Source organism: Centrocercus urophasianus, unplaced genomic scaffold, assembly GCF_019232065.1.
Source record: "Centrocercus urophasianus isolate 14NV4802_14NV808 unplaced genomic scaffold, USGS_Curo_1.0 seq_15, whole genome shotgun sequence".
Lineage (NCBI taxonomy): Eukaryota > Metazoa > Chordata > Aves > Galliformes > Phasianidae > Centrocercus > Centrocercus urophasianus.
In genome coordinates, this window is record NW_024884697.1 from 47386100 (window position 1) to 47399725 (window position 13626).

Sequence of the window (13626 nt, forward strand, 5' to 3'; positions counted from 1 at the left end):
TTACATTCACTAAACACAGGCTGGATGTCGCTACTGCCTTGCCTAATTTTCTTTCTGTAAAGCTTTTTATCCTGAAAGGGACACAAAGCTCTGTGTGCACAAACAGACTGACCAACATCTACCAAGGGGCAGAAAGCTCTCCTGTTTTCTCCAGGCAGAGAAGACAGGCATTAGATAAGAAACAATTTGGACCTAAGGACAATTCAACAAGCATTTGGAGTTCTGGTACCCCCACAAGATGTTCTTGCCACTTCAGACATGCAATCTAAACTTAAGTGGCCCCAAGCACAGAGCAAGAAGATTCAGCCCTTGTCATGTCACTGGCCATCAGTTATGAGAGCTCTCCTGACAGATGCACAGGTCCCAGCAGCACATCACATTAACTGCATATTCCAGGAACAGTAAAGAATTTGCAGTTCAAGCAGCAGCTACCAATTCCCTCGCTGAGGAATCACTGTGCATACAACGTGACTGTCTTGGTCTGAAGGCACAGTAAGAGATGTTCATTGCCAAAAAATAGATTGACTAACACAGCCTACAAGGCAGGGGCCTAAAGAAGGAGAGGTTCAAATTACCTTGCAGCACTGAACATATAAAGAGAGCAGTATACTAAAATGGTGCCCCATATATTTTCACTGATTTAGAAAAAGCACTCACCAGCACCCATTTTCATAGATAAAGATTGTTACCATCTCAAGCCATGAGGATCAAAAGAAACACCAGAGACTACAACAGTCACAGGTAAGGAGATGGAAAAAACATGCAACTTCCACAAGCTGTGCTAGGAGGATCGTCCTGTCCTGCTTGGTACTAGCAAAGTGCACAGTATCTCTTGACTTACTTCATGCTGGTTGCTACTGTGTGGTGGGGAAAGGTCGACACATCGCTTCAGCACTGCCTCCAGCAGTTTCTGCAGATTTTCATATGGGACTGGAGGGGAGCTCAGATGATCCTTCCTGAACAAGCAGAAAGAAAGACAATGAACATGTTCTCAGCTGGGGACATTCTGCATGGGAAGGCAACACCAGCAGAATTAACTCCTCTTTGGAAAGCAATATGCCACTGCCATCTCTCTCCAGTACAGCACACAAAAGTCAGGAGGTCTGAATAGTGCCTTCTCAGACATGAGCCCAAACACACCCTCACTGCATTCAGCATCACAGATTCCCACTACAATCAAGCACAGTATAACTGTGCACAGTCTAATACTTGCTCTTATCTGTCTGGAAGGGGCACAGTGTGCCAAAGTCATAGCAGCTGCAGAACAAGCCTGATGGAGATGCTAGGTCCTTGCTGCAGCAGCTTGCTGCCTACCACAGCTTCATCACCCTGGCAGCCCTGGCAGGTAGGTGGGAAGCCAGCTCTGCTGTACCCATGCCTATCTCAGCCAGAATTCCCACTGCAGAGCACACTCACCCACACAGACACAGGGGAGCTGCAGAGACCAACATTTCTTCAGATCTATCTGAAGAAAAGCCTGTAAATACTTTCCTGCCTACCTCAGAAAAGCTGCCACAGCTTTCACAGCCTCCACTACCACCTCCAGCACTGGGCAGTCCACTGTCTTCATCAAAACATCAATGGCATCTATACATATACCTCGGTTCGTGAATAATTTAATCTCCACCGGTTGCCTGCAAAGAGGAAACAGAGTAAGCAAGGAGAATATTGTCAGGTTAAGTAACTGTATTGTCCTCTCCTTATTTGCCCAAACGGAGTGAAGAGCCATGTGGCTCCAGCCATGATTTTTAGTATTCAGAGCCAGCTGCTCACAAGGATGCAGTCTCAAACTTGAGTAGGTGGAGGGTTTGCTACAAAGAGTGAACTTCAGCAGGTCTGGAGTCCTACCATGATGAAAAGAACCTACAGTCTGGATGACTTTGTACTGTGCCTGCACATACTGACATGAAAAACACATGAAAAAAGAGGCTCTGCAAAACACAGTCCCTGTATAGGACTTTATGCTGAGGCCATCTGCTCTGGCATTTGTAGGTTCATCTAACAATTCATATTTCTGAGTAAACAAGCAAACACTACCATACTAGAAGAAGAACAATGCCAAGAGAATAGCTTCTCTAACAGTCCTGCAGTGATTCTACTGCTGGATGCTGCTGGGACGGGGACTTTCAAGAACTTGAGAAGTAAACAGGAAAAAACAGAAACAACCATAATTCAATTGTTTCTACATTTTTTCTTGATAGTGACCATTTTGGTCATCTGATCACTTTGTGACCCAATGACTTTGAGCACTCAGCATGAGAGCACGGAGGGATGACAAGCCATTAATCCCATTACTGGGCAGAGGTGTATAAATGACTCATCTGACTCCTGGAAAGTCAGGTACGCTCGTGAAAGAGAGGAGAAGGTAAGCAGCTACATGTGGAAAAGAGGCATTAATGGTCTGCCAGAAAGTATCTCCAAAAGCAAAGCAAGAAAAGAAGCAGAGCATGATAGCAGCCAGGCTTGGAAGCCAGAGTATTCCCCGTTACTCCATTTTCATAGACATGACAAGACTAAGGCAAGCCAGGAGCACGTGCTCCCATGCACAAATGGGAGAGAAGAATCAACTGCAGTAGAAATTAAATTAGTAGCTCAGCTGCAGGCAAAAAGTGAACAGAGGCAGAGCCACTCTTCAGCCACTCAGTGGAAGCAAATCCAGCTTGGCAGTCACTTCACATTCTGCTGCAAGAAAGGGCAGAGAGGTGGGCAAGGCTGGGATAAGGCCAGGGAACACAGGCACCAGGACCAGCCTCTGGCCCAAGCCATATGTGCTGAACTTCAAGTTGTTTCTACTTATACTCTATTTTTATTAATCCTTTCTATTTCCTTCCTTTAATCACTGACCCTTTGAAGTAAAACACATCAGGAAAAAAAGTCTTCACTGACTCATGCAGAGAAGAAGGGATGGAGGAGTACTGCTGACTCACCCAAGAGGCACAAACCCACTTGCAATATGGTGTACTGTGATGTCTGCAGGGCCAGGGAAACAAATGCATTAAATACAGAACTCCTGCACCTTCCTGCAGCCCCATGTCCTTGGATCCCAAACTCTGCGCGCCACTCTGGTTGTGCTGGGAGAGAAAAGCACTCCACAGAGAGCTACCCACCATTCCTGACACTTTTGACAGTGCCAACAGAGGCAGTACATCTTGTCTGGATAACATCAGAGCGTGGGGGTCAATTACAGAGTAAGAGAACCCAGCTGCAAGGAAAACCAAGAGATGTTCCAGCATGAGACCATTTTCTCCATATGATACAGTTTAAAATAAAATGGCATTTTAAATGTAAGCCTCTGAGAAACAGGACGTGTGTGCTAGAAAATGAGAGTAATTTCATAGAACATTCTCTTTGTTTTACAAGTGTAAATGCTGTAATTAGTGTTTCCCACATTTTGGTTTCTCTTTCTGACAGATCCCACACTGGCCTCATCACACTGTTCTTTCTCCTTTTTATCCTAGCACTTGCTACAAAAATTGACTGACATTTCCAAAATTCAGCTCTAGGGCTCTCTTGGGGGACCTAAGTGGCAAAAACAAGATTCTGTCACTAGCACAACACGACATGAACAAGATCATACAGGCAGGAACAGGAAGCAGAGAAGAAAAACAAGCCAGAGTATGTTATTCCTTAGCAGAAAACAAGGGGAGAAACTGACAGAACGCATTAATAGTTCGGCTTGGAATTTGTTTTTGCTGTTTGAATTTAGCTCAGATGAAGACAGAGGACTAGAAGCCATGGAATGTACATGCTCTGTTTTGTCACTTAGCAGGAGCCAGCTGGCTCACATATACCTGGACTTTCCTAGGCTTTGCCTCCTTTTATGCCTACAGATGAAAGGAGAATTCACTCCCCAGACTGCCAAGGAAGCAGGGAGAGGCAGATGTATTGGTGGAAATGTGCACAAAGAAGGCAAGCTGGGAGATTTGGAAACAGCTATCAGGCCCTTCTTCACAGGACTAAACACAAGGGCTCAAGAAATGCAGACATTTGGCCTAGGAAAAAGAACTCAAAAACACAACAGTTTCCATTTTTAGGCATCAAATTCTGCATCTGTGAGCCTGACAGGGGCAATCCCTTACCGTTTCACTATTTCAGTGAAGAGCAGGAGCCCTTGCTTGTGTAACTCCATATTGTTCAACTGCAGGACATCCTGGAGACTTCTCACCAGAGATTCTATGCCTGCAATATTCAAGAGAAGTTACAGAGGAGGATTTTAATCCCCCCCCCCCCAACTCCCCAAATTCCAGGATGGGAGAAAAACAAATATTTGAAAGGAAGGAAGATTTGAACAATCATTCCTCTGAGCCACTGTCTGAAACAACTGCCCAAGCCATCATTTTCGCTCAGCTCCCTGATAACGGGCATCAGCTCCCACTGCTGAAAGGAAGTCCAGAAAAGAGAAGTAATTTGGCCTTTCTTCCTAAAACCACCTTTGACACCTCCACAGAGATACCTAGCAGTAACTCCTGATAACTGGCTATTACTAGCAGTCAGGTTATAGTAACAGTCACGACAACTGGTTATTACAGTGGATGCATGCTCATCAGAAACTCATTAGGACAGCAACACTGTAAACTCAAGCCGCGGTAGACATCACAAACGCATCCGATAGGTACTCATTTTCAGTCCTTCATCCATCCTGACTAGACACTGTGATTGTGTGTAAAGCACTGAAATTCAGCTAGAGGCACAACAAATGCCAGCAATATTACTGGCGGTCACTGTCAGAAAGGCCGATGACTCACCATACACTGTGTGACACTTGGAGAAGAAAAGGCGCTCTTCGGTGAGGAGAAGCAGCGAGCAATACACTGACCAGATGAGAATTTCACTGCTGCACATGAGGCACTCAAAAAGGAATTCTGTGAAAACACACATACAAATAAGGTCGCCCCGGTAAGAGGCTCACAGCGTGGCAAAGCTGCTCCTAGAACAGAGCAGAGGAAGGAGGAAGAAAGCAGGAATCATACTGACAGCCAGAGGGAGAATGGATGTATTATGAAATGGAAGGAATGGAGGATGGAGTGAATACTCAGAGGCATGCTAGCCTTCAAACCACGGTGATTGGAGAGCAGAGTCCCCCAGGCAGGCTTCTTCCCAGCACAAACTTAACAGGCAGGAGCTGAATTGTGGCTCTAGCCCCTGGCGTAAATGAAGTCACAAAGCAAGCTTTAACACAGATGTGGTGATCTTTTTTTTCCTAAGAACTTTCACATCTCACAAAGAATTTGCAAAATCAAAGCACTTCTGTCTTCTGGGAATAGAGTGAACAACAAACCATCTCCTAAAGCTATATTCCGAAGCCAGATCTACCAGATCAAATTCTATGAAAATTCACAATATTTAGTAAGATAAGATGGAAACCCAGCCAGGTTAGACTTTGCACCTATGCTTCAAGAGGTTCCTCGACCAAATTCTTGCTGAGGAAATCCCATTTTGCCAGTTGACAACTACTTCTATACTTTCAATTGAAAACTCATTTTTCACTACTGTTTCTAAAATCACATTAGACATTTCTACTGATACTAAAAGGTCATTGCATAGATTGTGTCATCCGGGGATTGCATGGAGCCAGACTGATTCTTAGAACAAAAAGCCAGGGAGATGGACAATACAATGTTATTGCACTTCTTCACCTGGGACATCAGCATGGATAAAGGCAGGAGCGTATCTGCTGGGAGAGTGAACCAGCACTGCAGCCATACAGTGAGAGCTTGCTGCCTGTAACATCTCATCTCTGGTCAACAAAAGCTGTCGTGAAACAAAAGCAAAAAGGAGAGAGGAAGTCAACTGTGCACGTATGAGGAGAAACAGTTTCCTCTAAATTTAAAAAGTTCAAACATAAATGAAGGTCTCTCTTTTAACACACATTTCATTGGTTAAACTTGGCAAAGCAAGATAAAATACTGGATTAAACACACTCAAAAATACAGTGTGAGAACCACAATAAATAGTATTATGAATAGGAATAGCTCCACCTCAATATTTAGTCATGTTAGCACTGCCAGAGCTGTATCAGAACTTAAGCGTCAGTGAGTAAAACCAGCTGAGGCCACAAGGAAAACTCTAGGATACAGGAATGAACAATAAGGAGACCTATGGTAGTGCCCACATTTTCCACTGCAGTCTCTATTGCTGGTCAGCGTTGGGGCGACAGCACCCAAATGCCTCAAATAAAAATTCAATACAGGCTATCAAACTCCTACATCTACTAACAGCTCACATCAGAACAAGGGACAATGTGTTAAAAAGTCATAGGTTGCATGCTGTAAGACTACTTCATCAATCACCTTTTTGAGAATGAGTGGAAGTGGATTTTCCCCTTCTAACAAATCAGAGTTGTCAGATTCTTCTGGTTTTGAATTATTCATAAGAATGGATACAAAACGGTCAGATTTCAGCAGCTCCTTCAGCAAACCTGCAAAAAGGGGAGCAAAAGTGAGCATCACAAAGTGGACATGGGATTAATTCAGAAGTACTCACAGCCAAAGACTTGTCAGTTTCCTTCTCTTTCCAGCCCTCTGAGCAAAGACCCTAACTTCAAGTAGAGCAAGCTTCTTCTGACTTACATAAACAGAAAGTGCCATGAGCTATGCATCTGGCAACCCCTCGTTACTGGTTCTTTTTGCCAGGTCTGATTGCTCCCCATTCCTGAGAGATCTGTATGTGCAGTAGTAAATGACCCCTCGAGCCTTCTACTTGTCTTCTGCGCTCCAGTACTTTCCCCTTAAACTGTTTCTTTAGAGAGCTCTTAATTTGCATTTTTCACCATGCTAAAGCCAAGGACCAAACAGTTAACTAGATATTTTCCCTGGAATACTTCCTAGAGCCGTGGCATTTATCTTCCCTTCCTGCTTTCACAGGCTCTTGCTGAAATGGCTGCATTTCGTTAAAGGACATCCATACATAGAAAAACAAACAAACAAAACCCTTCAGTATAAAAGTATAGAGCACTGCTACAGATAGTGGTGCAAATCATCTGCACGCATCGGCACAAATTCACAAGGGATAAGGCGTGAGATCAATTTTCAAAGAAATCATCATTCTTTCCTAGCAGCTGAGTAGATCTGAGGACCAAGCCAATTCCTGCTTGCATCCTACAAGGAAAAGGAAATCCTTGGATTGTTTGCAACCAAACAGTGCCAGGAAGGCTGAAATTGTGCTCTCTACCAACAGCTGGTAAGTGCAATATGAAGAATAAATGCACAAAACTGACCCTTCCAAATGTTATTCTGTTCTGGTTCTATACAAAACCCACCTGTCTGTGCAGTGTGCTTGCATTCAGGCAGTTTGAGTCTGATAGCATCATATTCAGACAAGTCAAATCACAGGGCAAACCCTGAGGAAACTCTGAAGATTAATCAGTGCTAGGCAACCATAGGCTTTAGGGACAACAGAGGCTGGGGGAGCACAACAGCAGGTCTGGGTTACTTCACTGCTGTCTAGTAACAGAAAGGATCAATTGGTTCAAATGAGCATAAAAACAGCTCCTCTAAAGCCCGACCTATATCAGGGTATCTTAAACCATCCAAGGATTTCTGCTTTGCTCTAAACCTTCCCTTGCACTTTGCAGTTTCTCTCAGTAGTGCCTTACCTAAGCAATTAACCTGCAGCTCCTTTGTCTGCGCATGGCCAAAAGTATTCAAGAAGAGGCCACACAGCCTTTCTTCAAAGTGTGCTGAGAGCTTTTCTGTGCCAACAGGAGAGGAGTACAACTTGCCATACAAGTAACAGACAGCAGCCTTGACACCTTCATTTGGGTACATCAAGCCCACCAGCAGATGATCCACTAAATTACCTAGTGTGAGGAACAGAAATGGCAAACATTCATATCAATGAGCTGATTGTAAGCTGACTTTTTTAAAGCATCAGCCTATTTCCCTCAAAAACCTGTGCTGTGATTTAAATCCAGTAGGCAGCCAAGCACCACACAGCCACTCACTATCTCGTCTCTCAGTCAAAACCAGTACAACTGGCACAAGCCCACTGCACAGGCTGGTGTGCATAGATTAACAAATACCAATGGATGTTGTGCTATCTCACCAGTGTTTCTCCCTCTGATCCAGTCAAACATTCATGAACATTGGGAATGCTTCTAAGAGTCTCTGAGCAGAGGTACAGTAAAAAATGGCCCAAGGAGAAAACTGTTCACCATATGCATTTCCACCACCACCACCTCTACAAAGAGCTAAGTATGCTCACCAGACCCCAGAAGCTGAACCAAGGAGAGGAAAACAAAACATGTATCGCTCACAAGGCATGCCTACAAACACAATTCTCAGAGGCTGTTTTTGTCAGGATGGCTAAGAGCACAACACCAAGCCTACTACTGAGGTACTGACCAGCAACCCAGGAGGTCTGCGTGCCACTTCATCTTCAGGGACAAGATTCTTGTGCAACCTTTGTAAATGCACACAGGAGTGGAAAGACAGTGCGTGCATGCTTATGTGTGTTAGAGCTGTGACTACAACCCTTCAGTGGAGCGTGAAGGCTACTCACTGTGCTCCACCACCAGTATGTCAGCAAAGCCTGGGACAGCATCTGCTAGCTTGCCCAAGAGAGTGAATGTGGGCAGGCTGCCTCTCCTGGTAGTTGCTTTGCACAGCTGTAGAGGAGACAGAGGAAGGAAATGTTTCACACAGTACACAGTTAGAAAGACACAAAAACCAATATGCTCTCTCCAAAACAGGATCTTCACCTAAATCAGGTCCTTTTCATCATTTAGGATAAATCAGAGGAAAACTCTGAACATACCTAAAATCCCCAAAATACAACAGTGCTTCTTTAATTTATCCAAGAAATCTCTTTCTTGTTGCCCCTTTCTCTTCCAGCTCCTGTAAGAGCAGACGAACCAGCTGAATTTCTCCCTGCTTTTGCTATTTCTCAATTTTTTGCACCCCACAGGACCACCACAAACTTAGGAATGAAGACAGCAGAGTGCTGTGAAAGCTCCTCATTTCACTGACGCAGGAAAGGAGGAAAAGAAGAATCTGAGGAAGGCACACAGTTCCATTAAAGCATTATGAAGCCATATAGCTACAGCGTGCCATGAGAGCAATAGGAAAACTCCAGAGAAGACACCAATGCCAAAATCACAGCAGGGGAACTGGCATTAGGACGTCCCACTACAGTAGAAGCTGCATCCCAAAGCAGTAGCCGCAGTCTCGCAGGGCCTCTCATTTTCATCTCTTCAACTTCTGAAGAACTGAAGGGAAGGGCAGAGAATTCATCTTCACTGACCTCTTTTTGGCTTTCGTCCAGAATGCAGCGCAAGTACTGCTCTGACTTCAGCTCCACTATAAGCTGCACAAGAACTAGGCAGAAGAAATGGGATCAGTAATTCACATTGAAGAGCACTCACAATCCATCCTCCACAGGGCTTTAGCAGGCCAGTGAGCAAAGAGCTTAGCCATTAAATGAACGTGGGGCTGCTGAGAGTACAGGGTAACAGCAAAGCCCCAGTGCTATTAGTTCTGATAGCCCAGCTGAGGCTCTCTGCAGCAACATTACAGCAGCAATCCTGTTCTAGCAGCACCACAACCCATGCATAGAAATGATAAAGGGTCTATCAGGACATCAAGTAAACATAAGGAAGGAAGGAAACAAAGCCCAAATTTGAAACCATGAAAAAATCTGATACTTGAATAGAGCAGGCATCCTAAAGTATGAAAACTGGCCTTTAAAAACAGCCTTGCAGAGAAGGTAACATTACAGTCCACCAGACATACACATGTAGGTATCCACTACACCTTTCCATAAATTGAGGCCCTACTTATCTTTGTGACTCTTAACTGAGGCACAGTACAGAATATCACTCCATACAATTTCATAAAGCTAGTTTGGCTATATCTTCTTGTCATGGCATGACTCATTTCAAACAGGGCACACGGTACTCTAATACATTCTTTTTACTCTTATTCTAAGAAAGCATTAAAAAAACAAACAAACAAACAAACAAAAAAAACCACAGAGACTTCTAGATGTACCACTTCTTGGTATATCCAGGGCAATACTGTGAGTTTATCTAGGAGACCTACTTTAGAAGAAGGGCCAACTTTCTGAGCAGAGGGGTATCTTGAGGCAGATGATACATAGGTGCTTTAATGGCCCTTTCCTGCCTGGAACTCTCAGAATTCCTAAGAACTGTTCTATTTCTAAGAACATTCAATAATTAGGTATCATCAAGTTAAAATTCCTCTGTTTGAAATCATCCATCTATCAGCAGAACCACATCCTGACAGAAAGATCTCTCACCTTTGCAACGCTTTTCAAGCACGTGTCTGAAAACTGATACCTCCCTGAAAGGAGCTGGTTACATCTCCTTTCATCTCTCATGGCTGGACAGGAGGAAATTGCTGCTCTGTGAATATCACAAGACTCAGCAGAGACGCCCAAGGTTAATAGGACTGCAGACATCTCTTCTCAGCCCTGCAGGCGTTTCCAGATTACAAATGAAGGACTGCTAAGAGAGAGGAATCTAGAAGCTGTACAGCTACGTCCCAAATACTGTTTGTCCTGAGGAGAAAGCACTAGGTTCCAAAGCTCAGTGAAGCCAATGTGAAGATTTCCATTTGGTCAGGTTCAAAGATGGGGCTTTATTTACAAGTGCTACCCTTCTGATGGCACACACAGAACCCAAGGGAGAAATGCTAACGTTTAAATGCACACATACTTCACATGGATGCACCACAAAATACTGGAATGGTCTGCTTATCACTTTTGCAACTGATAGAAAATAGAAGCTCTCCTCAATTCAAGCTGTGCTGAAGCTGAGCTATCAGACAAGATGGATGCCTCTCACAGACCGCCACTGACTGGCACACAGCACCTGCACCTCACCTTCTCCAAACTGGTCCTGCGCATCGCTGTCTTCTACTGCATGACACATCCCTGAAAGATAAAGCACAATCAATTGCAGAACTCATTTTTGCCTGTGATCATTGGTGCTGTAAAGCCTTCTTGTAAAAATAGCTGCACATTATTTCAGGACCAGTTTCCCCCTGCTTCACAAGAGGCCAATCTGACTGTCAGAAGAGGCTGAATTCTGCAAAAGGCGCCCTCATAACCAGGAAAAAGGGGCACGAGGTGTACTGTTCTCTCAGAATTTTTTATGTGCTTTGTAGTTGAAGTCAGTGGCTCCACCTATGTAGGTAAACATGAAACTGCAAACACCATTGCATGGTCCATCATCATACGTCTGAATTACAACACTACAGAATGACAGGAATCAAAGCCCAGCTATGAGATGTCCTTCTTATTTTACCCTTATTCTTACTCACCAAGTTTTCTCCCTCTACAGTACTGAAAATGCCAATCAATTACAGCAAAGCTGTCCCCTGAAAATTTAACTGTGTACCTTTCCAGAGAGGCACACAGACTGATTATTTAAAAACAGAGCACTGAAATGCAAGTACACCTCTGTCTTCTGGGGTATTTGGTTTAGGATCCTACAGTGTAGGAGTGAACTGGACGTAAGCACTACTCCCTCCACATCTGTATAGGATTGTGTGCAGACAGCGCTCAATAAAAATTTGTGTGACCGAGAGAATGAAACCTGCACAACATTCTAATAAAGCTGTTTCCAATGCGCAAAGCACAGTTTGTGCTGGGAAACCAGCTGGGAAACGCAGCTTGAATTATTCAGTGTTGTGGCAAGGGAAGGGGCTTGTAAGTCACCTCGCACAAAGCACATATCTGTGATGTGCAAATGAGACTGTGGACTTCAAGGAACACAGTATAATTGCTCCTTGAAAGCATTTGCATTCATACCCTCCACCTTTCTCTTCCTGTCTGACCGTTCCCTCATTTACACTATCATTTCTCCTCTGACAGGATTTTAGATATTTCAAAGACCTTGCCCACAGCATTGCTGTGCAAACAGAAACAGTGAGGGATGTTCGAGATCTAAGGGACTGAAGCCACTTTCTGGCATCTCTCTGAACGCTGTGTTCTGCTGGGAGGCTGACCCACCAGGAAGAAACAGGTGTTGTAATCCTACAGCTAGAGGGATTTCAACAAATATAAAATGACAGTGGGGGAAAGAAATACTGTACCATTTGATATTAACTTCTGTAACACCCTTTTTAAGTTCACGCTTCCATTTCTGTGTGGATCTTCATGTAGTGCCACAAGATGAGAAAGCACTGAGGCATGAGACCAGAACAGAGGGTGTTCTGGGAAGAGTCATAAGCCAGAGCACTCAGTTCCCTGTAAAGACTTTAAAGATCTGTCAAGACGCTTAGGAAAGCTGTGGGAGCTTTATTAGCATGCCAGGTCTGCTCCCTGGGGAAGAGGGAAATTAATTGCCCTATTCTATTTGCAATGACAGACCCTTTTCCATGGGGAATAGCAACATGTTAAGGAGAACATTGGCGGAAGTATGGAATTGGGTATTTCAGTGGTCTACTGCCATTTTTGGGGGGAGTTGAATGTGGAGAAGCCTGCATCAGAGAAATCCCAGATATGTTTACAGACTGGGAGAATAACTCATTGAGAGCAGCTCTGTGGAGAAGGATCTGGGAATCCTGATAGACGAAAAGCTGGACATGAACCAGCAGCGTGCTCCTAAGGCCAGCAGTATCCTGGGCTGCACCAAAAGAAGGGTGGCCAGCAAGATGAATGAGGTGATTGTCCCCCTCTGCTCTGCCTTTGTAAGGCCCCACTTGGAGTATCACATCTACACCTGGCACCTCTGCATAAGAAAGATGTGGGGCTGTTGGAGTGGGGCCAGAGGAGGTCATAAAGATGCACAGAGGGCTGGAGCACCTTTCCTATGAAGACAGGCTGAGGGAGATGGGCTCGTTCAGTATGGAGAAGAGAAGGCTGCAGGGAGACCTCATTGCGGCCTTCCAGTACTTCAAAGAAGCTTACAAGCAGACGGGGCACTGATTTTTCACATGGGTGGATAGCTATAAGACAAGGTGGAACAGTTTTCAATTAAAAGCGGAGAAATGTAGACTAAACGTCAGGTAAAATTGTCACTCAGAAGGCAGAGATGGGCTGGCACAGCTGCCCAGAGAGCTGTGGGTGCCCCATCCCTGGAGATTCAATGATAGGTTGGATGGGGCCCCGGGCAGCCTGAGCCGGGCTGGGATTTGAGGTCCCTTCCAACCCAAGCCTACGCAAAGGGCACTCCTTGGTGCTGCGTTAGGCCGCGTGGGAGCTCTTACCGAAGAGCGTTCCTATCAGACAGAGGCAGCCCCTCTCGTCTGGAGCCAGCAGCTGGACGACCGGCAGCGCCTGCCACGCCAGGGCATCGCGCAAACGGGACAGCGCGTGCTTCTTCCGCACCAGCTGCGGGTGGAAGACAACCGTTAGCGCCAGGCCCGCCCCAACGCTTATGGCGGCAGAAAAAGCGTCACCCCGCGTGCTCCGAGTCCCTGCCTCAAGGCGGGAGCGGGCTGCTGGGGGTACCGAGGCTTAGACGGAAGGGGAAGCCCCACCGAGGCTCCGCCATCGCCCAAGGTCTCCACGGCGCACGCGAGGCAAAGCGGCGGCCGGAACGGCAGGGTCCACCGCGGGCCGTGCCGGTCGCGCAGCCGCTCGCAGCCCGCCGACATCGCCCCACGGCCGCTAGGGAGCGCGGTGGGCAGGGCCCTCGGTGAAGCCCGGCCCGCCTCTTCCCTC

The 13626-nt window shown here is 45.5% G+C and overlaps 1 protein-coding gene across 4 annotated transcripts in view; it reads right to left on the reverse strand.

Annotated features, from left to right (window-relative positions):
* The window catches only part of MEI1 (meiotic double-stranded break formation protein 1), a 36789-nt gene extending 23230 nt beyond the window's left edge, over positions 1-13559 (reverse strand). For all 4 annotated transcript variants that reach the window (XM_042815619.1, XM_042815617.1, XM_042815620.1 and 1 more), the window contains exons 1-12: positions 13443-13559; positions 13170-13293; positions 10840-10890; positions 9241-9314; positions 8500-8605; positions 7595-7798; positions 6291-6418; positions 5637-5751; positions 4746-4862; positions 4080-4179; positions 1500-1634; positions 842-956 (exon numbers count right to left, since the gene is read on the reverse strand). In XM_042815619.1, the coding sequence (XP_042671553.1) occupies positions 842-956; positions 1500-1634; positions 4080-4179; positions 4746-4862; positions 5637-5751; positions 6291-6418; positions 7595-7798; positions 8500-8605; positions 9241-9314; positions 10840-10890; positions 13170-13293; positions 13443-13559 (1386 nt within the window). The remainder of the gene's footprint in view (positions 1-841; positions 957-1499; positions 1635-4079; positions 4180-4745; positions 4863-5636; positions 5752-6290; positions 6419-7594; positions 7799-8499; positions 8606-9240; positions 9315-10839; positions 10891-13169; positions 13294-13442) is intronic.
* Between the last annotated feature and the right edge of the window lie 67 nt (positions 13560-13626).